The sequence below is a fragment of the Chlorocebus sabaeus genome, chromosome 17 (assembly GCF_047675955.1).
Source record: "Chlorocebus sabaeus isolate Y175 chromosome 17, mChlSab1.0.hap1, whole genome shotgun sequence".
Lineage (NCBI taxonomy): Eukaryota > Metazoa > Chordata > Mammalia > Primates > Cercopithecidae > Chlorocebus > Chlorocebus sabaeus.
In genome coordinates, this window is record NC_132920.1 from 46,442,748 (window position 1) to 46,468,906 (window position 26,159).

Here is a 26,159-nt window from a genome sequence, read left to right on the forward strand (position 1 = left end):
GTTATATTTCTCACTGCATGTTAGATGGTCTTCTGGTTTACACATCAGTCTTATATGAGTTTGCTTAATGGGTATGTGGTCCAGAGAGATTGAGCCTCTTTTGGAATACTGATGATACCGTGTTTCTGAGTCAAAAGAGTGGAGGGTCATTCACTAGATTATAAAGACTTCACCAATGCAATGTCCTTTGGGATACCTCGTGTGATCTTCCCTGGTGACATATTTTGACATCACACATTCCCTTCTGACTTAAAAATAATTATGTTAGCAGAGGGTGTAATTGATCCTTATTATGCCCTATCTGACTTTAAAGATACCTAATAAATAGACACATATGTTTCTCTTTTCTTCTTCAAGGTTGCATTTACATAATACATAATTCTTTGTAACTAATTGAATTTCATATTTTATACATTTTTAAAAATCAATATGATTTATTTTCACTATACATTATTAAAAATTAAATCATTAGGTGGGGAGGAATAGTAGCATGAAATAAAATTATATGATACCCAGAGGCCATCTGGACCACCATTTAGCTTCTTATTTGTACATACATATTTCTTGAACAAGTGTCTATGATGTTATGGAAATCTCCAGGAGAAGATCAGCAACATAAATAGCTACCAATCCCCTATGACAAGATTCATGAAAACACTGAATCACCTTCTTATGCAATGTGTTAAAAAAAATCTCCTGTAAATCTCTGCTGCTACCAGTTTCTGCTTTTAATGGAATAGCCACAATAGGTAGCAAGTCACACAGAGATTTAAAACCAGGCCTTCAAGAGGTCAGATCCTGTCTCTTTCCATTATACCCAGACACATCCACCAAAAATACTCAAAATTACTTCTTCATTTTCTTTGCTTACAGTACAAACTCTTCTAAAATGTTTTTCCTCACTTCTGAACTCCCCTTCAAGAGAACTTTATGATAAAGGTTCCATACTGCTTATAGTGTCTCTTTATCATGTTTCAAGGACCTGATCCTGAACTTGCACAGCTCTGCAGAACTGGCATATTCTCACTGCAGCAGGCACCCCATGGGGCATCCAATTTTGCAAGAAAGAATTTCAGTGCAAAAGGCTCTACAGACACTGATTGGCTCAGCATGGGCTCTGCCAGGCCAGCGAGATGAGAAGATGCAGCCTCTTGTCATTTCAGAGCGAATGAAGAAGTGAGGACACTCTCAAAAAGCAAATAATCAGAGTAAAACTTCTTAGTCCTGGTATGGTGAAGGGGTCCTATACCACCATGCTTTTCCTGAACCTCCAGAGGGTGCAGAAGTGCTAACCCACCTGAATTCTCAGCTCTTACTAAAATGACAACCACTGTATGGTCCAGATGAGTAGAACAAACAACCCCCTCCTTTGCCTAAAGAAAGGAATGGGGAGGAGAAATGTTAGGAAGAGCCAGGATTTCCCATAGGTGGAGGCACAGAACACATATTTTCTTCAGATTCTATGAAGGACCAAAGTAAATTTGAATTTGCCTATATATTCTAAAACATTTATTACTACAGGTTTAAACATTCTGATGGAAATAGGAGTAACAGTTCTAATTCTTTGAGTTGCTAAGAAAACTTCATTCTTTTCATGTGAACTATTTCCTAAGACAGAGAAGTGTGTCACATTTTCAGAATGCTTCCTGCTCAAGTTAGTTCAAATTAAAGTCCAGTTTTCTGTACAAATTACTTGAATGTAATTATTTAAGCCCCAAACGTTTTATAGAGAGAACGAGAAGGAAAAGAACAAATAGTCTGAGGTGAGAACTTCTTTCTAAAGAGGAGCCAAAGTGAGTGAAAATGGAACGGAAACACTTTGAAACAAATTTCACATGCTTAATAGTCCACCAAATATCAAACTGGTTTGAAAGCTTTATTTAAGTCCTGGAGATCCAACATGCACCAGAAGGGAGTCATTAATTTATGTAAATTGCATTACAAAGTCTATTCTATTGCTTAGTGACAAAGTGCTTAACATTAATACTGTGGTTTCTAAAATGCAATTATCTTCTCAGCAGCTTAGAGAGGAAAAATAATACTAAAAATAATTAAATAACTTATAAAAGTATATGTCCTTCAATACTGTGAAATATTTTACATGGCTTTCCAACTCAGCCAAAAGTCACCCGTAGTTGTAAATATGGTAAATATGGCTGATTTTATGTGAGGTCATAGATGTCACTCAGTGTAGGGCAATAGTATTCAATGCTCAAATTAAAAGTAATGTTGGGCTAGGGGTAGTGGTGAGGGCAATATTGAGCAAACCAGGTATCACACTTTCAGAGATCTGCCTTAGGCTTATCCCAATTTATACTGTATTCTCTGCTATTGGCTCAATTCTTACAATGCAATGTTACCAGTACTTATGCTAAGCCAATAATTTTTCTGATTTTGGTAAACCTTAATATTTTCATGGACCAGAAGATTCTCCCTCCCTTCAGTAAATACCATACAGACTAATCATAGTTGGAGAATCTCTCTTTAAAAAATCACCCAACTTAAAACACTTATACTGCTAGTGGGAATGTAAATTAGTTCAGCTACTGTGGAAAGCAGTGTGGAGATTTCTCAAGGAACTTAAAACAGAACTACTATTCAACCCAGCAATCTCACTACTGGGTATACCCAAAGAAAGTAAGTCATTCTACCAAAAAGACTCATGCACTCATGTTCGTTGCAGCACTATTCACAATAGAAAAGACATGTAATCAACCAAGATGCCTATCGACAGTGGACTGGATGAAGAAAATGTGCTTTATATACACCATGGAATACTATGCAGCCAGAAAAGAGAATGAAATCATGTCTTTGCAGCAACACGGATGCAGCCAGAGGCCATTATCTTAAGAGAACTAATATAGGAACAGAAAACAAAATACCCCATGCTCTTTTAAGTGGGAACTAAACACTGAATACACATGGACACAAAGATGGGAACAACAGACACTGGCGACTGCTTGTGAGGGAAGAGTGGGAGGGGGCTGGAAAGCTGCCTATCCAGTACTATGCTCACTACTTGGATGATGGGACACACACAATTTATAACAAACCTGCATGTATACCCCCTGAACCTCAAATAAAAGTGGAGAAAGATGTACCCAACTTAAAGGAGTAGAAACCTAGACATGATTTCCCAGAGTCACATCATCAATGCATATGGCTTTCAAGAGCACCAGCATTGGTGGTCCCTCTAATGCAAACATTTTTAGGACTTACTAGTTCATGACAGAGAATTTAGTGCAGAGTTACTATCAGCAGAGATGACTGATTTATGGCAGCAGCAGCAGTAACAACTACAACAGTCATAATGGTTATCTACTCTGTATCTATATAGGATTATTTGAGCGTGGCTCACCACTACCATCCTGGCCTGAGAATACCTATTTTTCTCATTTTCTCACATGAAAACTTGAACTACTAAGAAGGCTTTCTTCCCCTCCCTGGCTCCCCTTTTATAAATTAAAACCTATCCTGTTATTTTCTCCTAAAATAAAAGTAGTATTACCATTTATTGACTTGAAACCTGAATCAACTTAATTGACTTCTCTGTGACTCATTTTTCTCATCTGTAAGATGGAGATAAGTGAATACAACCTACTCTCATTAGGTTCTTGTGAGGATTGAATGAGTCAATAAATACAAAAGTTCTTATAATAATGGAATACAATATTGAACACAGCAAGTGCTCAGTAATTATTATAATTACAAACACCATTTTTAAAATATGCAAACATAGGAACTGAAAGAAGCTTCACTACTTACTTGGTTATAAGGTGATCATACCAATGACACAGAATCTAATTATATTACATTTTTATCATATACATGAAGATAAACTAATTATTAAAAGTATATATTGTATGTATATTGTAAACTGCAGGGTAACTGATAAAAAATTTTAAAGCAATATTAAAAGAAGCCAAATGTAAAGTAAAAGTAAAAGCAAAATGAAATAATCAAAATGTTCAATGAATACAAAAGTGGGAAAAAAGAAGGAAAAAGGGAATAAAAATAGCTTGAACAAAAAATGACGGAAAATGTAGACTTTAATCCAATCATACCAATAATTACATTAAATATAAGTGATCCAAACAAGTAAACTGAAAGACAAAGATTACCAAATTGGTTAAAAAAGCAACACTCAACTATATGCCCTCTACAAGAAAATTCATTTTAAATACAAAGTCATATATAATTTTAAGTCAAAGAATGGGAAAAGATATAACATACTAACAGTAATTATAAAAGGATGGAGTTACTACCTTAAAGTTTTATGATAGAAATGGTATATAAAATTTAAAATACACAATGGCCATATCTAAATCTAAATCTCTTTATCTTTAACTCTCTATTAAAGAACCCACAGATCCCTGATAAATCAAACTAGGACATAAAATGGAATTAATTTTATTTTATACCTTGCCTCATATGCTCTATTGTTACCAAACCAAACTTACTAACACCTTTTTATTTTATTATATGAAGCCATATATGATGACATTTATTTCCTTAGCTGAAGTTCAGAGAAAATAGAATAATAAGTGAGTAGGAATGTTGGACTGACAGCCATATATTATTTCTGACTGGCTAAAAACACATTTAAATTCTTGTTAATGATTAGGCATATTCTTTGCTATTAAATGATCACATTCTAAAGATTTCATTTAGCTAGAAGAAGAAACTAAAATGAGGTCTTATTTTCAGATTGCATCAGCAAAGTTTAAGCCTTAATTAAAAAAACAAAAACCCAAAACAAAATGAAAGAGATAGGTTATCTAAACTAAAATTTTGGCAACTAAAGGGACACCAAGACTCTCTTGCCATTTTTTTTTTTAATCCGAAGTGCCAAAAAGCCTCAAAACCAACAACAAAAAAAATCAGCGTGGGAAAACTGAAACATCTTGTCCCACCATGAAAATCTGGGCCATATTTCTTTCTTGTAGGAGGAAATGAAAATTCCAACACTAGTGCTAAAATAGAGTAGGTGGAGATGAAGGAAAATATTTATCAACATGTAGTTAACACCATTGGGTCTAAGAGACAAGAGCAGATGAAACATACCCTACTAACATAAAACCCAACAGGATTCAATAATTGAGAATGCTTCTTATTCACTCTGGTCCTTCACAGTGTCTGCACCTGTAAAATGGGGACTGATCCCTCTTAGGATAACTGTTAGGACTGCAAAGATACACAGGTATGGCCCTTCAGATAGCAGTACCTCTGCTCAAGGACCCTGGAAACTTGGCCAGAGGTGAGCGATACTGGGATAGACATTCTACGCCCCAAGCTGGGACAATCAAATCCTCTCTGGCATTTGACATTTCATAAGCAATTGAACACAATCATTCATTCAACAAACCTCTATTAAATGTCTACTAAAGGCACTGTTCTAGTCACTGTTGAACAAGACTGACAAAGCTTGTTCCCTGTAGGGCTTACACTCTATTGGTAGATACAGACAACAAACAAATAGGAATATATTACATTTTATGCAATGGTGAACATATAACAATGGTGAAGTGATGAGAAGTGACTGAGTAAGGGAGTAGCTATTTCAGGTCAGGTGGCAAGAAAGACCTCTCTGAAGAGGCAATAAAAAGGAGCCAACCACATAGAAAATTGAAGGCAGATAATTCCAGGACGGAAAGAAGACCAGTGTCTCCGAAAGAATAATAAGGGAGTGAGCACATAGAGGGGAGTTTGGACAAACAGATGGAATCCTGTAGGACTTTGTCAGCCATGGTAATGTGTTTAGAATTCATTATAAGTGCAACAGGGAGCCACTGGAAGGTTTTGTGCATAAAGTAATATAACCTAATTTGTGTTTTCCAATGATCACTTTGGCTGCAAGTGCAGACAGCAAGTGTAGAAGCAAGGGGACTGTTAGAAGTGACTGCAGTGTCAAGAAGGAAGGTGATAGGATGAAGATCAGAGCTGAGTGGAGAGAAGTGGAGTGTGAAGGTTAAATCAATAGGACTTGCTGATGTGGACAGTATGGGAAAGAAAACAGTCATGGAAGAATGCTACATCTGTGGCCTGAGCAACTGGGCGGATGATAGTACAGTTTCCTGAAATGGAGAAAATGGCAGGGTGAGCTGACTTTGGGGGCAGGAGGGAACCTCAGAATTCTGTTTTGGCCATGTTAAGTATGAATGTTATATTAGACATCAAGCAATGTGTTGGATCTTAGTACCAGGAGACATTAGAGTTGAGTCATATTTACAGTTATGTCCAAAAGAGGATCTGCAAACTCTGCTGCCCGGATCACCAGAGTGACCCTGATTTCTGCCATTCTGCAATTTGTTGTTTAGATTTGCTGTGATTGCATGAGATACTCCTGCTTTCTTTCAATAAATTGCCCTTTTTGCAAGCTAGCTTTTCAGTTTCTATTGTTTGCCACTCATTAGGACGTAAACAAATCCTTGGTGTTTAACCAGATCATTTCTAAGGTTATTTCCTGCTTTGCTACCTTATAAAATTAAGAAGAAATTTTTATCTCTAAACATGGTATCAACTGAAACTTGGGGCATTGATGGTGGCCACAGCAGACACAGGCTACACTAAGAATAACCAGTATACTTCACTGAATATTGGCTAGGAGAGAGGCACTGTTCTCTGGGCTTTTATAGATTTTATCTCATTTAGTGCTTACAACAAAAATTCAGAAGAGTTGGTGACCTCCTTATTTTACGGATGACAAAATTGAGGCTCAGGGGCTTATGTGACCCATCTAAGGTCACATAGACAGTAAGTATCAGAGCAGGGTTTCAAACCCAAGTTGGGCTGACCCCCAAGAGCATCAGTCAACCACTGCATATACTGTTGGAGGCAGGTTTTCTCTGCCATGACAGGAAATGATTCAGTGAGGGGCAGAAAGAAATTCATGACCCATATGGTGGTGGTGGTACAGGAACTGCAGTAACTCACTTTCTGGGCTCGCTGTAGTTCTGGCCATTGCACGATTTGCCATCACAGAGCCCTAAATAGAATGTGAGAGTTTTAGCTCTATTCCCTCTTTAGCTCTGGGTCCTGCATTCCTTAGTGTTATTCAGCCAAGCAGAACCAACACGAGATGTATATCTTCATATTAGCCTTGTGTACTTACTGGGATCTTATGATTTGGAGGGGCATGAGATATCCTCAGCAGTCAGCCATTTTACAGATTGGAAAACTGAGTTTAAAACTGTTACTTTCCAGGATTACATGGCTAATTAGTTACAGTTAAAATTTGAAGGCCAGGTCTCTTTTAAGTCTATGCCTAATTTAATAATTTCCAATCTCATTATGGTACTACTTCCTCTCCTACTTGACCATGAGGCCTTGGAGACTTTGCTAGTGGGATGGGTTTATGTTCTCAATCTTGTCCCTTCTTATTTTTATTGTGGAATAATATATGCTACCTACATAAAATGCACAACCTTAAGTAGCTCAATGAATTCTTATAGTGTAACCACTATCATTGTAACCCCTGCCCAGCTCCGGATACAAAACGTTTCCAGTACCTTAGAAGGCTCGTTCCTGCCCTCTTCCAGTCAATAACCACCCCCTCCAATCCTCAGGTTCATCATTATTGTGACTTCTGTCACTATAGTTTTGCCTGTTCCTAAATTTTGTGTAAAAGGAATGATAAGCATGTACTTTAAAAAATCTCTTGTCTTTTACTCTACATTTCGAGAGTGAAATTGTGAGAGTCATCCATCCCATTGATGACTGGTGACTAAATTTATTCATCTATTTTTTGGTATGGACGTTTGGATATTTTCTGCTTTGGGGCTATTATGAACAAGGCTGCTGTAAACATCCTTGTGCATGTCTTCTGGTGGAAATATGCACTCATTTATCTTGAGAATTAGAAATACCAGATCATACAGTAGATATATATTTAGGTCTGGAAGATATTGCAAACAGTTTCCCAAAGTGGTTGTAATAATTTGTCCTCCCGCTGGCAACACAGGAGAGTTCTAGTTGTTCCACATTCTTACTAACCCTTGGCATTGACTGTCTTTTTGCTTCTAGCTACCCTGTTGGGCATGTAATGGTGTCTAATTATGGCTTTAATTTGCATTTCCCTGATGACTAATAGATCTTGTCATTTGGATATCTTCTCATTTTGAAATGTCTGTTCAAGTATTTTGCTCATTTTTAATTGGGTTGTTTTTCTCTTACTGATTTTCATGATTTCTTTATATATTCTAGAAATAGGTCTTTTGTCAGATATATGTATTACAAATATCTTCCAGACTGTAGTTTTCCTTTTTATTCTCTGAGTGCTGCAGTTTAATGATTAGGAGTTCTTAATTTTTAATACAGTCTAATTTATCCATCTTTCTATTCTGGTTAGTGCTTTTTGTGTCTTATTTAAGAAATCTTTGCTTACCCCAAATCTTGTATCTTTAAACTCAGAAAGCTCAGAAGCCATTTAGAAGTCGTCTGTTTATTTGACACATTTGAAAAATGCTGATAATTAAGCTTTCTTCAAATATAAGAGAGAAAAGATGTGGAGGGGTTGGAAGGAAGGAAGCACAGTGGTGCTGAGGCAGGGAGAAACTTACAGAATGCCTGGTGGTTTTAGGAGGTAGAGAGGAGGGGAAGGGAGGCAGTAATCAAGGACTTATAATTGGGGTTGGCAGGGGGAATTTTTCTTGAGAGAAAATAACAGTTAACAACCATCAAACAAGTCTGATCTATATCAAGTCCATGCTTTTTTGTTAAAGACAGTATTTAACACCTAACTGAGCAATTAATACAATTTACTAGAACGGGAGTGCCCAGTAGAACAATGCGCAAATGACAGGTGTGTGAACGATCTTATGCCTTTATTGGAACAAGGTAGACTCAAATAAGTAGAATTATCCAGTGCTTGTATTGGATGTTTCTAGTGCATCACTTCATAGTCTCCTAGTCACACCTATCTCAGTCTAGCCCCGATGCCGTAGCCAATTCTGTTCTTCATGCAATTCTGATTAGCTTCACGCAGTTTGCAACCTGAGGACCTCACTTCTCATCAGTGCCTGGCTCCTTCCATCCTAGGCTTCTCTGCAGACACAAAAGCGGGCACCCTAAGAAACTACTTGGTAGTTAATGCACAACCCATGGAGTTAACAATCTGTGGAGACAAACTTTGATGCACGGTGGCTGGGAGCTAATGGATAAATGCTTCCCATTTTCTTACTCTGGACAGGAGGCTCTATACTACACTTCATGTAGCTTCTCAGGCTTTCCACAGAATCCAGCAGACAGTCGCCATAACACGGGCCTGCTCCATTCCCTGTCATCGCATTGGCTCCACTTCCTTCTTTGCTTCCCTTCACTTGGCAACCATTCCTGCTTCTTGGCTCCCAGTCACCATTAAAGCACTTGCACTCAAGTTTTTGTTTCAGACTCTGCTAGACAGCACAGTGCTAAGATGTCACTAAATAAGACTTCTGCTTGATTGATTTTTGTCTCAATAGATTTCAAGTGTGGGCCAATTTTACACTTTTATAACTTCAAAGAAAGACTCATACCTTTACTAGAAAAGGTATAATTATGTGAATTAAGTTCAACCAATCAGTTACATGGGAAATTTATTCAACAATCAACATGAGATTCTCTGTTAGCCATGGAGCTGAAAATATTTCTCCATAGACAGCTGTTGGAGGGGAACCAAGACCAGGATCAAAATTTATGTTGGTTCATGAGCTAGTCAAAGCATTGAACTTAGTTAAACCAATTCAACACATGAGAAATATACTAAACAGTTGACTGTCCTGAAAATGTGAACAAGTCATTGGCCCGCACAATCACTGTCTACTGCTGTTCTCTGCTGAAGGCCTTTTTTTTTTTTTCTTGTATGCCTGGCATCAGTCCTGGTGAGCCAAGGTGCTCAGTACCTGTTATGCTCAGTACATGTTGCTGAGGTGGTCAAGAGGGAACCTTTATAGGCACTGCCTGAGGCAGTAATGAACGTGTGCTGTGGACACAATCAGTGTGCTACACAGCAGGGTGGTTTTGTACAAAATGCCTCTGATTACAGGGAATATGGTGAGGAGTAGGCAGCATATCAACAGCAGTGTGGCATCTAAGGGGGTTGTATGGCTCCAAGACTGGCTTGTCTCCATGTCCAAAGAGCCAAACGATGAGAGCTGTCAACAGACGGCTGCGCTGAACTCCCCTATTCCTTGGACTGTTCAGTGCATTTCTCCTCCAAGAATTCCAGCCAACCATAACTGTGTGTATGATGAAGAAAGAAGACCCACCAGCACTTCTAGACCAATGGCTGTCCTGTAACACCTCAAAGTTCCTCCAATCCCAGAGGGTGACACCATCTAACTCCTTTGCATAAATTCACACTTTCCAAAGTTATTACTCTCCTAGCATTTTACACACTTTCAAAGGATACAAGGCAACTTAGAAAAGGGCAGGAAAGGTAGAGAGAGATGAGGAGGAGGGCAGTGATGGTGACATTTACATTGCATTTTGAAAGTCAGCTCTCTCTAGGATAGCCTACTGGTAAACTGTTTTATTAACATTTTGGCTGCTCTCACACGTTTCACACTCTGGTTGACATGGCAGTCTTCTCACTATAGTATGTGCTCTATTTTGGAATTTTCAGCATCAGCACAGTGCCTCATTCACTATAGGAACTCAGTAAACATTTCTGGAAGACTTCTTAAGTCTTTGCTCAAATGCCACCTCCTTGATGAGCCTATCCAGAAACCCTACTGAAAGTTCTAACTCCTGTCCCTAATCATAAGTCCCCTTGACCTGCCCTACTTTTTCTTTTTCTCTTTAGTATATAATACTCCTAGCATGCTATATAACTTATTATTTTATCATGTCTCTCTTCCCACTGTAATGTTCCAAGAAAAGCATTTTTGACTGCTTTGTTTGCTAATTTCTGCCTATATCTAGAACAGAGCCTGGCAAATGATAGGCATTCCGTAAATGCTTATTGAATAAAGCACTTCCGTCTCCAAATGGCAATTTCTGTTTCTAAAACCCGTGCAGAACTAGCTTGTGTCTACCCCTGTGGTTCCAAATCCCTATTCATGGAAAGAGAATTTTAAATTCATCAGTTAAATATTGACCTCTATGCCAGGCACTGTACTAGGTGCTGGGGAAACAAACATGAAGAAGACAGGGTCCCTGCCTGCAAAGAGCTTTATGTTAGCCAGGGAGATGTTTGAAACACAGACTACTATACTACAACACAGTAAGTGCAATGTTCAAGACAAACACAAGTCATTAAGGAAACACAGATGAGGGGTGTATGTGCCTCAAGGATCAGCTAAGCCTCTGGCAGAAATCAAAGCCCTGGTGAGTTGAGGTTTCAAGGCTGAGTGAGTGTATGTGAGTGTATGTAGCTGGAGAGTATATGTGAGGGGAAGTTGAGAGAGGCAGGGGGTCATGGTGGTGGTTGAAAAAAATGAACCTCAAAGTTTAAATGCCTATGTCCAAAAGGTGATGAAATTGCTTTATTGTTGTCGTTTATTCATTTATTTATTCAGCAAATATATGTTGTGCTCCTGTCCCGTGCTAATCTGGGAATTCAGCAATAAACAAAACAGGCAACATTTACTTCTGCCTTCATGGAGCTTGTATTCTAGTGAGAGGAGACATAATAAACAAAATTGACAAATTAATTATATATTAGAAAACAAGCACTATTGATGAAAATAGAGTAAGGAATGAGAATGAAGAACACTGAAGGAATGAATGAACTGCAACACATTGGGTTTGAATTACCACCTCTTTTAAGGTCATCTCCTAAAATCCTCTATTGAAAATCTTCCTGAAGATAGTGGTGGCCTGCCTGTGGTTTTACAGGCTTTGTTAAAGCAAGCTGGAAGAAGGAAAGAAGCCTTCATGTATTACAGTAATTATAACAGCAATTACACTTTCTATTGAATCCTGTGAAAGCCCTAAAGTAATTATCCAGCAAATAAACAAATGAAAAGACCCTCAGCAACAGGCATCAGGCAAAGATGCTGTGAGAAGGCCTTGTGCTGTGATGAGGAGTGCAGGCTCCCAGCATGACAACCCGGCTTTGGATCCCAGCTCTGCCACTTCCTGGCTCTGTGACCTTGGAGCTCCTTCATGTCACAAAGCCTCACCTTTCCCAACTGTGAAACAAAGATGATCCTAATGGTTCTTACTATATATGGGAATGTGAAGATTCCAAGGGATGATATAGAAAGCCACTTAAGTGCAGAGGCTGGCAAGCAGTAAACACTCAGTACATGTTAGACATTATTATTATAGCCAAATATGGACTTTCGACATGTAATTATTGAGGTCTTTCACCAATGACCCTAAGGAGCATGAACTCTTCTCTTAGACAAATTGGTTTTGCAACACAACATGTGAGGAAACATTTGGATTAAGGGAGAGGAGAGGCAAATGTGGTTGGCCAGGGCCAGAGGTGCTTTTTGAGCACAGTCTAGGGTGGAATGAGACTAAAATGTCTAAGCACAAGATTAATGAAGGAGGTAAGAAAGGGGAAGAAGAGTTGGATGATCATACAAAATATAGTACATGTTGGGGAGACCTGTGGGATGTGAGGAGGGCACTTACAACTATGTCATATAAAGAATCATCTGGAGAAGGCCCATATTTAGTCAGGAGAAGAAGACCTGGATATGAGGTCAGGCCAGACAGTTTTCTTCAAAGAACAAAAGTACTTTTCTGGCAAAGAGCAGACATGTTCTGTTGGCTTATGGAGCACAGTAGTAATAGGAAAGTGGTTTGAAGTTACAGGGTTTCAGGAAAAAAAAAAAGATTAATCACAAAAATGGTTTCAATAAGGAGTGAGGGCTCCATCACTTGGGGAGTTCAAGGAAAGGCTTAAATACTGGAGAGGAGACGGTCACATCAAATAGGGAACGCTTAGTTGTCTCTAAAGTCCTTTTCAACCTTTCAATCTTGACTTAAAGCCTTAATTAAGAAGGTCAATATAACAGAAAGACCTGGGCAGCTCCAGGCTTGGAAATCATTTGAGTAAAGTCAAAACTAATCAATAGAAAAGAGATGGGGTAAGCCTGCTGTTCAGGAGAAGTTTGCAGAAATGAAGCCAGGAGGTAATGATGATAGAGTCCACAAAGATTATCTAAAATGTTGTCTCACTTTATCATCACCATAATCCTGGGAGGTCAATATTACCCTCATTGCCATTTCATAGATAAGCAAAGAGAGGCCTGGAAAGTTTAAGTCTTGCCCATGCATTTTGCTAATAAGGGCCATCCTGTAACTTGAGCTTAGTTGTCTAATTTTTAGTCCAGAATTCTTTCCAGTTCACTCTAAGGAATTTTCACATAGTATTGAGAGAGGGATAAAAAATGGAGACATGGTTGTTTAATAAGTTGTAATAACCTCCTTACTGATTTCCCTTACCCCCATTTTCTCCTTTCTTCTAGCTAGGCTGGACTCCAGAGGCACCATGATCTTCCTAAATTATGGCTCTTAAAACACGGATGATTCTCCCGTGGTTCATATAATTAATTAACAATGCTTAGGTTGGTGCTCAAGGTCATCCATAGAATGACCTATCCTCATTCTACAGCATTATTTCCCACTACTCCCTGTGTATACCTGGAGTGGCTCAAGTATCAGGCAATAGGGAATGGTGGGGAATTGGAGAGCACTTGATCTATTGAAAAGGACAGACCTAGCTCATGTTGAACCAATGGTGGTCTGTGGGAAGGGACACCCAGTGATACCAGCTCTACCAATTTTTTAGGAGAATCTGGAAGATAGTTTTTAATGTCAAATCTTGCTACTGTTTAAAGACGAGTAAGAAATTCAATTTTAAACAAAACTGTATAGGCCAAATGAAATCCACCTACGGATTTGGCTTGCAGGTGGCCAATTTTGCAACTTCCAGCCTAAAAAAAGTTAATTTTTAGATAGAACTGGTCCTCCTCATTTGCCCAACTTAAAAGCAAATGATGAAGCCCAAGTTACTAAATTTGCACCTTTGTCGTGGTGCTTATACTACTCATCCCCGGTAGACTAAGATTGCAAGGTAAGGTGTTTCCTAGCCTTTGGGTGTTACAAAGTGCTCCAATTCATACTAGGTTCTTAAACACTGTTTTTGAATTTTCACTAAGTAGAAAAGACCTGAAGAGATTTGGGTTTGCTTCAATATGAAGTTAGTAAAGATGGTTTCAGATTCCAAGCCTGAGTAATGACAATAATTGCCTGGAATAATTGTGTAGGAGGACCAAGCAGAAAAACAGAAGGTTCAAGGGAAGTTGAAGCATTCAGATGGAATTATGTTGTGCTCATTCAGAATTAAAGAGTTCAAGGTACTCTTGAGTTTATTTTACTTCTATGCCCAACAAAGAATCTGAAGCTGGAACACCATCAGGAAGTCATTAAAAAATTTTTGTGTTCAGATCTTCTATTCTATAACACAAATGAGAAGGGGGAATGAATGAGAAGCAGGCAGTGTCCTGGCTCAACACTCTTGTGAAGAAACTGTGCTTTCTAATATCTGTTTAAAAAAGAATGAAGATCGATTCACATTTCCTCCAAAGATATCTTAGTTGAATTAATACAGATTGCTGCTGGCTTATTTTTCCGTAGTACTGGCAAATAAATAGCTGCTTTTAACAATTTTTTATTTTTGGCCCAGTGTTGTCCCAAATGAAGCAACTGATATCATCAAAATTAGTGACCTTATGGAATAATTTGTCTAAGAGTTATTTTTATTTGAAGATTAGAAAGACTTGATGAATTTTTCTTTTATTCCTTCACAAAAATGGATGATGCTCTATGTAGGAAGATTACTTAGAAATTAAGTGAATTTCAGAAAAATGCCATGTATTTTGTGATGGAGCTAATAGGTGATTCTCAATATAGCAGAACTGCCATGTCTTTAACAGAGCTAAATATCATTAATTGACTCAGTATAACTTAAAGTATTTTTCATATCAAAGTTTAGAGAAGAGGCAATAATAATAATAACAGCCATCTATGGAGTGCCTACATGCTTTAGGTACATTCTTATTTCAGTTACAACACCCACCCTGAAGAGTAGCATTATTGTACATACTTTACAGAGGGGAAAACTTCTCAAGGCTGCAAAATTAGTAACCATTAGGGCCAGGGTTCCAGTCCAGGCTGGTCTGGCTCTAAATCGCTTTCCCTTTCAATGCTGCCCAAAGTGAGAGGTCTAAAGACTAAACCCAATGCTCTGCCTCCTGATTCAGCCCTCCTTCTGTCTCTCTACAGCCCATGGCCGTATCATGGGCTCTGTTGCACCTCAAAGGGTTGGGGAAGGCTGAGGATGGACACATCTACATAAGCAGAAACTTACTGGTTTATTCTATGCAACTCACACCCCAACCAATGGCTGCAAAAGATGTGAATGATACTCTGGGTTTGATTAGAAATGGTCCTGTCATCTGTTAATAGAGATCGACCTGCAAATGAACAGAATTACCTAAGTGAATGGCAGCAACACATACAACAGGGTAAGTGCATGGGATGCCCAGTCAGCATGGAAGAACTGCAAGTGCCAAGGCATGGAAGTGGGACTGGAGAAGCAGCCTACCAGGCCGTAATCTCTCCAACTGACCTAGAAAGAAGTAATCAGATTGAATAGTGCCTTGTACCTGCCATGCCTTTTAAATCCCAGATCAAAGCTTCCTTGTTTCATGAAATCTTGACAAACTTCTCCTAAGACTGTGTTTTTAGGACCTATAAACTCCCTCTGGACTGCTATTTAACATATGTGAATCCTAGGACTTGAATTCTGAAGTCATTTATTTAAAGACTTCATTTGTTGCCTGCACTAGAGATTGTTATGTGTCTCCCAATATCCACCTTCCTCTTCTGTTTATAATAGAATCCTGACTTTTAGCTTGGAATAGGACCACACAGGAAAAAGGTGATATTCTCAGCCTCTCTTGCATCCAGATGAGTCCATATGCTCATTTTCTGTCCAGTTGAATCTGAGAGAAAGTGATATGTGTAACTTCTGGAGTGTGCCCCTACAGGTAGAGGGGCTTATCTCCCTCCTTCTTTCATCCTGCTGCCCTCATCCAACCTTTATTGGGCACCTACTAAATGTAGATGACCACGCTAAGGCAAGGCTGGTGCCATGATGGCAACAGTTAAGTACAAGGACATAGTACCAGATTTTCTTTCTCCTCCCATGGTATATGGTCAACTTTGGGAGTTTTAGCCCCTATGAAAATATTTTAGCAATAACATTGAGATGTTATTATGTATGTACAGGAGAAAGAAGATTCCAGGTAGAGGGCACAGCAAAGGCAAGTTCCAAGGGATGTTTGGTACAGGCAGGAAGCGGGGGTTAGAGCAGAGTGAAAGGGAGAGAGGTGCAGAGGAGACGAGGTCAGCAGGACAGCTGGGGCAAGGTCTGATGGGCCTTGAGGGCCACAGCAAGGACTTAGGCTTTCTTCTGAGTATGACGGGAGACACTGAATCTCTAAATTCTGGTGGGGTCAGGGAGGGGTTCTACACTTGCTTTTCCATTCAGGCTGCTTCCCTTTCCATTAACTGAGTCAACAACAAACAGCAACTTCCTGGAGGCTTAATTCCACAACATGCCCTTGTGGCTGCAGTGAGGATACCTCCTGTTTATCCAGGCCCCTCATTTCCTGCTGTCTCCTGTCTAGGGAACCCTTACCTAGAGAGGTTTGGAAGAGAAAAGAAAAGAGGTTTGGAAGAGACGGCCTGAGAAGAGCTGCAGCATCTCTGCTCCCTGGCAGGGCCTGTAATTCCTCACTCCCAAGCTGAGTCAGTCCCTTCCGCTGTAGGGTTCTGTCACCTCTGAGTGTCCCTGAGGTGAGGGCACTGCTGCCCCTGTACAAAGATGAGTTGAAAACTGCACGGGAAGAGTTTGAAATAATGAGAGGCAAGTAAGGTAGAGTTCCCTGGCAAGAAAACTTAGAACTCCATGTACAAAGTCTACTACTACTGAGGGTTATGATGATGATAATGAATGACGTTACTCGTGTGTGTTCTGTCTGCCAGTCACTATGTCAAGTGTTTTACATACTCTAATGCATTTAGCTGTCACCATTAACCTATGAGGTAAGCACTATTATTTTCATCATTTTGTAGTTGAGAAAACTGGGGCACAGAGCAGTAAGGTTCTTTGCTCAAGGCTACACCATCAAGTGGCCTAGAGGTCAAGTAGAGAGTTCTATCCAGGATGTCCCACTCTGGAGACTAGACTTCCTTCCTTCTCACATGCCCTACATCAGCAAAGGAGGCCTCTTTAGAGGTCATAATAGCATCATCCTTTTTGGGGAAAAAGGAACTGAGGAGAATAAAGGCCAGCCCTACATAGGCTTTTGTATCCAATGGGATTATACATCTCTATATCTGCAGAGCCTAATCTGAGGCCATGACCATAGAAGGCATTCAATATATATTTGCTGAATGAATGAATAAAAGTACTTTTTATAGTGCCTGACAAATAGTCAGTGCTCAATACGTTGTTGCTATTATTAAGTTTGCTCATTGGTTATGTGTCCTGTTTTAGGAAAGGTAGCCTGAGATTTTCTTAGTCGATACCCAAAGGCACAGTAAAGTCATAGAAGATGAAATCAATTCTATTTGATGCACTGATAATGCAGGCTATAATAATACACCAAGAGATCTTGTGCTGTGTTGCGAAAGAATCCGAGTCCAAGTTTTCCCATTATGAGTTGTGTGGTTTTGTTTACCTTGGAGGTTTCCTGTGAAAAAGCTGAGTTTTGTATAATTTGGAAAGCTCTGTTCAGACATAAAATATTATTAATATTGCTTTCACTGCCTCTGCCCTACAATTCTTCACAGATTATCCCTCACGGAGTCAATGGAAAATGCTTGGTGACACAAGGAAGGAGGTGGAGGAGCTGTCAAACCAGTTGTATGAAGCTCTTGGGAAACCCTTGCATTTTCCAGCAAACTTTTCTTTTTCCCAAACTAGATGGCATAATTAGATTTTGAAACAGATTCTAAAACAAAATCCAAAATAGATGCTATGCCTACAATGGCCACATTAGATTTATTGAGAAAAGCTAAGGTGATCTCTCAACTACTGATTTATGTACAAATAGTATACCACCACTTCTGATAAGAAATAAGACAAAAACAGTGTTTTAAGCATCAGATGAACTATTACATATGAGTTCATTGACTTATCGTCCCGGCTTTATACCCCAATAATTGATTAATGCCTTATTAATTCATCCTTAGAGAGATTTCGGTAGTGGAAAGAGCAGTTCAAGTCCCACTTCTGTCAATTAATAGCTGTGTAATCTTGTGTAAAAATTTAACTTCTCTGAATATCAGGAATCTATTTATAATGGGGCAACTACATAGATGCCTTGGGCTATTATGGGGATTATATGAAGTACCTGTTATGTGCCTTGTAGTTAAAAGAATTTAATGATTGGAAACAGTAGTTGGATGTTTTAAAATTGCCCATCTTGATAACATATAATATTGATCCATGGAGATGAATATCTCTGGAGCTTACATTTGTCACCATGTGGGATGGTTTAATGCTCAGCTTACTAAACAGCCTCCTGAGGTTAAATGTTTGGGGCACAGCACGAACACTGCTCACATATTTCTATAGAACTACCAGAGATAGGGAAAGAAAATCTTACAATTAAATAGCAAACTACCCTATTGTTGGAGCAAATAAAACATTATTGAAGATGTTGTTTTAGGAAATGAAAGTTAGTAAATAGTCCAATCTAACAGAAGCATAGGCATGTTAAAGTCATCTTTCTGGAAGCTACAGGGTCAAGACCTTTCTGAAACATTAAAAAAAAAAAAAAATGTGTAGTTCAGAGCTGATATATTAGATTCCGGAAAGAATAACTGTTGTAGTACTAGACTGTAAGGATGTGAACACTGCTGTGGTATATAACAATAAAAAGAGAAGATAATGAATTTCTTAGTCCCCTTCACACCCAGGGGAGTTTCCTTTAGCAATTGTTTAGGTTTCTATTCAACTTGCTTGCCAAGAATCTTCTTTGGGTTCTTAATCCCTTGATGTAGTTAAGAGCATGCAATTTCCATTAGCTAGTTAGATGTGCCATTGTAGAATAGGTAGAGGATCCAGAAAGAAACCTTCTATGTTAATAGAAGGTAAAAAATATATATATAGTAAATATGCATATTACACATATATTTGCACATGTGTATAATATCTGTATATACAAATATATATACACACGTATGTTTTACCCAGGTATACTTACCCAAAAGGTGACTATGAAAGTATACATATCGAATCTTTTCTAGGGAAGGTCTAACTTGGTAGACATTTTATTCTCAAATACTTTGAAGATTAACTCTTTATTCTAGCTAGAGTGGAAAGGGTATAACTTTGTACCTGCTCAAAACTTCTAGTTGAAATTACCTCTCCATGTGTTTTTAAAATCCTGTTTTAGAATCAGTTTAGTTTTAGCATTGGGAAAGAATACAGACCCTTTACATAAATAAATTTGTCCCTTTACATAAAGAAATTCTAGTCCAGGTATGAGTTGGAAAGTTTATGATCACCTTGGAAATCTGGGCTATTCACTGCAAAGTTGCAATGCCTATTAAGCCCATTAAGCTTACTTCCTAAACACATAAAATGATAATAAAGCTTTTAGGTATCATTTTATTTCTTACATGTCAATTCTAAGCTTTATCAGAAAATACTAAAACAAACCTATATGAATTACTGATAGTTGGACTCAAACAGAATCGCTAAGAATGCAAATGGTACTCTCTGAATTTTACATTAAAATCTGTTTCTTTAGGAAAACAATTTTTCATTAAAATTGCTGTTTTGTTTTAATCTATCTGACATTTAGGTTAGAGGTAGCAACTGCCAATGTCTGTTACTTCCCAACAGTTAAAAGTTTCTTTAAACAGATAAACAAGATTTTAGTTGATTTCCCCACTTAACAATGTTATTAGTTGAACACAGTCTACCTTGTCTTTACCAATGTGATAGCTGGCTGAGAAATCTGCCTCTGAACCTTCTCAGGGAGTATCACTTTCATAAAATCATTTCTTCCCTCTCTCTGAAAGATGTTTGCTACTTTCTTCAGAGGCAAGAAAATGTTTAGTATTGTACATTTAAGAATGTTAAGTTCTTAAATAATTGCTTTAGGGATGATTAATTTTAACTTTCAGTTTTGCATTAATTCATTTATTTCCAAAATGGCCTCAATTCTAGCCCATGTTATTACCAGAGAAATAGCAACATTTGTTTTGCTGGAGGGTTAGAATCTGTTATACACATGCCATCTCTCTTGCCACCTCACACACACACTGCCTTTTGTTTTTCATGAACCAAAGGTGGTCTAGAGATGTATGACAAAATATTATTTTTAATGTTACAGTCATTGAATAGGGAATGAGCATTTTGGTAGACTTCACGTTTTGGTTACTGAACGTTCATTACCATGAATACCTCTAGAGGGTATACCATTTCTGAGGATTAAATCATATACAACTCAAACACTTCTAAGTTACTGAGTGAACACAATGGTTTTTGAAAATTCTTAAAGAGATTTAGAGCTCTGCAGAGCCATAGGTCATGGTTGGTTGTGCCCAGATCCTTACCCTAGTGCTCACAAAAAAACTTAAGAAATGGGCAGGAAGCTCAACCAGATTTCTTGACCAATACCCACCTAAGTTTCTCTTCCAAAACAATTCCTGAACAAGTGACACATACTCACTTGTGTCACTTGTTTGACCTCAAAGCAGAGTACAAAGTACATCATACCAACTCAACGTCATCCTTCTCCTCCTACCGCTGTCACCATACAAAACAAGTAATTTGAAATGTCCAGTGGTTTTTATGACAGAGAGATTTCATTGTACTCAGTGGCCATGATGTGGTCTTTTTCATAACTCACACAACAGCATGAAACAAATAGACTCTGACTCAGTCACATATACTATTGTGTAAAAAGAAAAATAAAATGCACAAAGCAGTAGGGGATTTTTCTCAGCATGATTATTTTGTGTCCAGAAAGGTTAAGAGATTGTCTCAGGTCACATGGATTGGGAGGATGTTGAGAAATTCTCAAAAGCAGAAGACAGAAAGTAGGATTTATGAGTGACCTTAAAAAGGCCTTGACCTTTCAGAAGAGAAAAGAGCTGTCCTGTAGCAACCCTAATATTCCAAGCATATGAAGAATTACTGTGCTGGAAAACAAACTTCTTTATTTACCCCTACCCTAAGAGAGCTATTGGGCTTAAAACGTAGGATGAGGGAATTAGGTTAAGTACAATTTTCTGAAAAGGAGTCTCCTTAAAAAAAATAAATTATATCTTGAGACAGTGACCATCTCAATGGGTACCTAAATGAATGAATGATTCAAACAGGTTAAATGGTGCTGGTAGGGGGACTAGGTAGGAGCACATCAGATAAGATGGCTAAGATGGCCTCTCTTTCTACCTACTATTCGCTCTACATGGAATGATTTTCTCTCAGCTCTGTACATGGCTCTCTAACTTTCTTTAGCTCTATGAATTACATTGAAACTGACATTTAATAAACTGTCACTTCTCCAGAGATGCTTCCAATGATAATCTTTTCAAAAGTGCACATTCCTCTCCCATCAATGCTCTATCCCTTACTCTGCTTCATTTTTCTTCATAGCCCTCATCACTAGCTGAAATTACAATGTAAATTTACTTGTTTACTAGTTCATTGTCTGCATCCCATATTAGAATATATGCTCCATGAGGGCAGGGACGTCTATCTTATCGAACTCCTAGGCCTAGAGCATTGCCTGGTAGGTAATAAGTGTTCTACACATATTTTTGAACGAATGAACAAATCTCTCGAGTGCCAAGGGTCTTTGTAGCTTCTGTATTTCTTATAAGATTTGTCATGTTTCCTGCATGCTCTAATGAGCAGAAGGGAGCTTTGTGAATTCCTTGTGTCCTACATGGATGCCCATGGAAACGAGGCTGGATCCCTGGTACATGAATCAGAAGCTCTCCAACGTAGAGAAGAGGAACTACCCTTTCTTCTGTGCAGGAAGCCACCATTGCAGAGAAGGGGTAGCCCCAGGTTTGGATGCCCCCTGGCAGAGTGGGGGCGCTCTGTTCCAGGCAGGCTCTGCAGCTCTGAGAAGGCCTCCCACAGTGGCCAGCAGTAAAGAAGAGCATTTGCTGTTGGCTCAGACTCAGGTGAAGGAACTGCAGGTGTGGAGAACTGAAGTGTTGGGTGAGCCTCAACATTTCTGACAGCTCAGAGATATTGCTTTTAAAACTGCATATATCAAGTCTTAGCTGGGGAGATAAGGATCCAAGTGCTTAAGCAGAGCTTACTCTAGACAGTTCTTGGCTGACCTCACCTGTACCTACTTGTGCCTAAAAGAGACAAGACACTGGCTTTATATGATTACCTATGGCTGGGCTCCATTCAGACCAGCCAGATAAAAGTTCTGGGTGTAGGGCCTGGGCACATTAATATTTTTTAAAAGCTCTCCAGGGGATACCAACATGCAATCAGGTTTAAGAACCACTGGACTAAAGTGAAATGCAAATTTCATTACCAATCTCTTCGATCTCTTTCATTTTCCCAAGAGTTTAGTTCTTTGTGGAGTGGGAAGACTATTTTCAGAAATATGAGAATATCAGAGAAAATCAATCCGGCACATTCACACACACAGAAATTCTGCAGTTCCCTCTAACATTTTCTATTGAGGGCTCCCAACTTCTAGATCTTTCTGAGAACTCTCATGCTGCAGAACAGACAGCTAAGTTCACAGCACCACCAATGGAATTTCCAGAGACAGCCAAATATGGCAGAATTCCATTTGTCTGATTTCCTCCTCTTTTTAGTACTATTGCTTGAGCAGCTTTGATGAAATTTAGGAAACTGGAGTCAGAGGGGCCCCTAATGCAATCAGCTGAGAGCCACCATGGAGGACGAGGCTTTCTATGATACTATGGGAAACTGGATTTATGGATGCTTCTACCTATTTCAAATAAACCCCTGTACTTATGAAGGAGGCCTGCTGGTTGCATCCCCCTGGTATGGCTGCTTGTCCATGGGGGCTACATGTAGAAAGTAGGGATGCCTATTAAACAAACAAACAAGCCCGAGATTAAGCAAGATGGATGTAAGCAGGTGAGACAGACCCTTTCCATGTGCCTCCCTTTTCTCTGACAATAAACCTTAAAGACATTGAAGAAGGAACTCTTGGCTCCACCAGTTATTAGTAATGAACGAAGAAGACGGATACCTTTGGGGAAGCTTTGTTTGGTGCCTAGAATTTTACATTTGAACCTTTCTTTGTGATAAGACTAATGGTCAGTTTTGAACAAGGAGCACAGGTTTTCTTAACACATAACATTTGGCCTACCTTAATTTGTTCATTTTCCCCCTTTTTAATAAGCACAAAGTAGATCTTTGCTTTTTAATAATGTTACTGCCTAACATTAGATGATTAAATATCAAAAATGGAAAGCCATGTTTTCTAGGTAGCTAGAGTGTGTATATTGGGAGTGGGGTGGGAGGGAAAACATTTTCTGTGTGCTAGACTGTCATTGTAAATTCAGCTGGATTTACGACATTCCAATAAACTGGTAAAGGTAACCTATCACTTTCAGAGAGTGCCTACAAAGATGACAATGACGATGATAGCAATAGCCAACATTTATGGAGTGCTAAATATGACTCAGACACTGTGGTAATTATTCTACATGTATAATTCTCTTGTCCCTAAGCTAATAAGGTAAAAATCACTACTATTCTCACATTATATGAGAAGACTAAGGCCCATAAAGATTAGATACTCTAAAAAAGAAAAAAAGCCCATCATGATTCAGAGTTATTGGCAGTAAGGACATGTAGCACTTATTTTTGCTGAGAGTCTTCCTCGAAAAACCCCATAAATTTATGAAGAACAGCATCAGCTGTTCACCATCTAGCCCTGACTCACCTCCTTTCCCATTTCCCTCTCATCTCTCATAGAGAACCTACTGCAGTCAAAAGGATCGACTCACTAGACTGCAAAATGCTGTGCCTTCTCTCTTTCTGTATAAAATCTACTCATCTTTAAATACCATTTTTTCCATAAAACCACTCCACCCACTCACATACAAACAGCTGTAACAACTTTGTGTCCTCTTAATTCTACACAATATTCTTTGTCTTTAAGAAACCTTAGGCAATTGGTTATTTTTATATCTATATCATAGACACATATGCCATACAAGCATATTTTAAACTTTTTCCTATATAAGCACAATGCCTGGCATGTTGCAGATCTCCAATAAGTATTTTCTCACGATCTTTTCTGGAACCAAAAAAGTTGAGAATATCTTATGACATTCTGAGGGCAAGTGTGTAAACAACGGATAACTGTTGAGGACAGAAGGGTCCTGTGAAGTTTTATTCTCCATAGATGGAATTATGTTCCAGTGGTTACTGGAAGATGTCTCTTTATCTGGTTACCCACACTGGACTTGAAGTTGGCTTTAAACTGGAGGGGTCTGATGACTGCTCTCCCTTCTCAAATGCTATGGAAGTATGGCTGGCAGGACTGTGGGTCACTGCATGCATGTTTCCATTCTCAATGCAATCACAGGCAGTGCCAAACCTTTATATCCTTATTTTCTGAACCTTCATATGACAGGTGGTGGACACTTCCATGGCACTGGCACAAAAATTGGTAAATACAGGGCTACATGTTTAAAATATGCAAGAACAAGAAGCCAGATTATCAAATCTATTTCAAAAGATTGTTAAAGCTGCAATCTTGAATGACATAGCCATGTGTTATGCCAAGAACACATAAATCCTCACCTGTAAAGCACCAGGGTGTCACTTGCACACCCAACAATAAAGAATTCAGGGTTTTTCTTTAAGTTAAGACTAAAGCAAGGATGGTAAATGATTATGCCATGTAATTCCCCTTTTACTCCTCCCACCACACCATGAACAACTGACCTTCTGTGTGTGTGAACTGCTTAAATAAGAAGCTTCAGCTAGTTCTTCTATTAAATATGAGAGAAAAAATAAACATTTCCACTTTACAAGCCTGGAATCTTTTCATAATATAAAGCCAAATGGAAAATAAAAGAGAATGAATATCATCAGAGGACAATTACATATGACAAGTCAACAACTGCTGCCGGCAATCAGTGAGGACCAGCATGTATACTAAGCCTTAAGATGCAAAATATTTATGCCTAAACTTTCTTTATGAACAACTGTTCAAGAAAAATGATTTGCTTTCTTTGCCTGACAAAGAAAATTTAGGCAGCTGCTCTCCAACTTTGATTTCCAGAAAGCTGGGGACTGAAACTGCCATTTGTAGAAAAGCTATTGTTTAATTTGAAGACCACATCACAGGATATTTAAGTGACATGCCAGAAAGGGTTATTGCCCCACTGTCAGGCTGGCCTGGATGCTGGGTTTATTATGTGTGCTTTCTTCATGTAATCATTGATTTAAAATCCCTCTTGACATTGAGGGCTGGAAAATTCTCCTTATTGACAAAGATACGATATGGGAATATGAAAATGTGTCTACTCGGAAAGGACTGACCAGGGATCACCTAATAAAGAAGACAAGAAGAAACATATAATGGCAGACCTTTTCACATTTAAAAATAATATGCTGGTCCCTCTTCCAACTTATTTTACTTAATGTAGCCATGCACTTACCACATGCATTTCTAGCGCAGACTGTGAGCTGAAAACTATTAACCAAAGTCTTATTTCCTCATGCTAAAAAGGCTCTGCCAAGCAGCGTCAGTAACAGCAACAATGAAAAATAAGATTGCAGGTGCATACCTTAACCTCCTGATTGGTAAAGACCTCGACATCCACCACACAGGCAACCAGAGTGGAAACATCACAGTCCATGCTAGGGGCTGGCATTCCCCCTTCTGAATTTTTAATAAAGAGTTAGGCAACCTCAGAGTTGGGAGTGAAGGGAAGAGCCTCCAGATGGATATTGCTGTGGCCAGGCCCCGGTGCTGCCTTCCTCTGGGGACGGCTGGAGGCTCGGGCTCCTGGAGCCCGCTCCCACTGCACGCAGCCCTCCGCGTCTGAGGCAGCACAGCAGAGTAACGAACGGCCCGGCTCGCTCATGGCAATGACATCACCACAAAGACTGACACAAGCTGAAGCTATTTTTTTTCTCCAAGCCTTTTATCTCTAGGCAGTGCAGTGGAGCA

At 38.9% G+C, this 26,159-nt stretch overlaps 1 protein-coding gene across 4 annotated transcripts in view; it reads right to left on the reverse strand.

The window, feature by feature from the left end:
- Window positions 1-26,159, reverse strand: part of RCAN2 (regulator of calcineurin 2) — a 259,336-nt gene that overhangs the window by 68,603 nt on the left and 164,574 nt on the right. The window contains exon 1 of one of the 4 annotated variants that reach the window (XM_007972350.3): window positions 25,774-26,145. The exons of the other annotated variants lie outside the window; for them this stretch is intronic. Coding sequence (XP_007970541.1) covers window positions 25,774-25,860 — 87 coding nt within the window. The 5' untranslated portion in view covers window positions 25,861-26,145. Of the gene's footprint in view, window positions 1-25,773; window positions 26,146-26,159 lie in introns of those variants that run through there. 4 annotated transcript variants of the gene reach the window in all.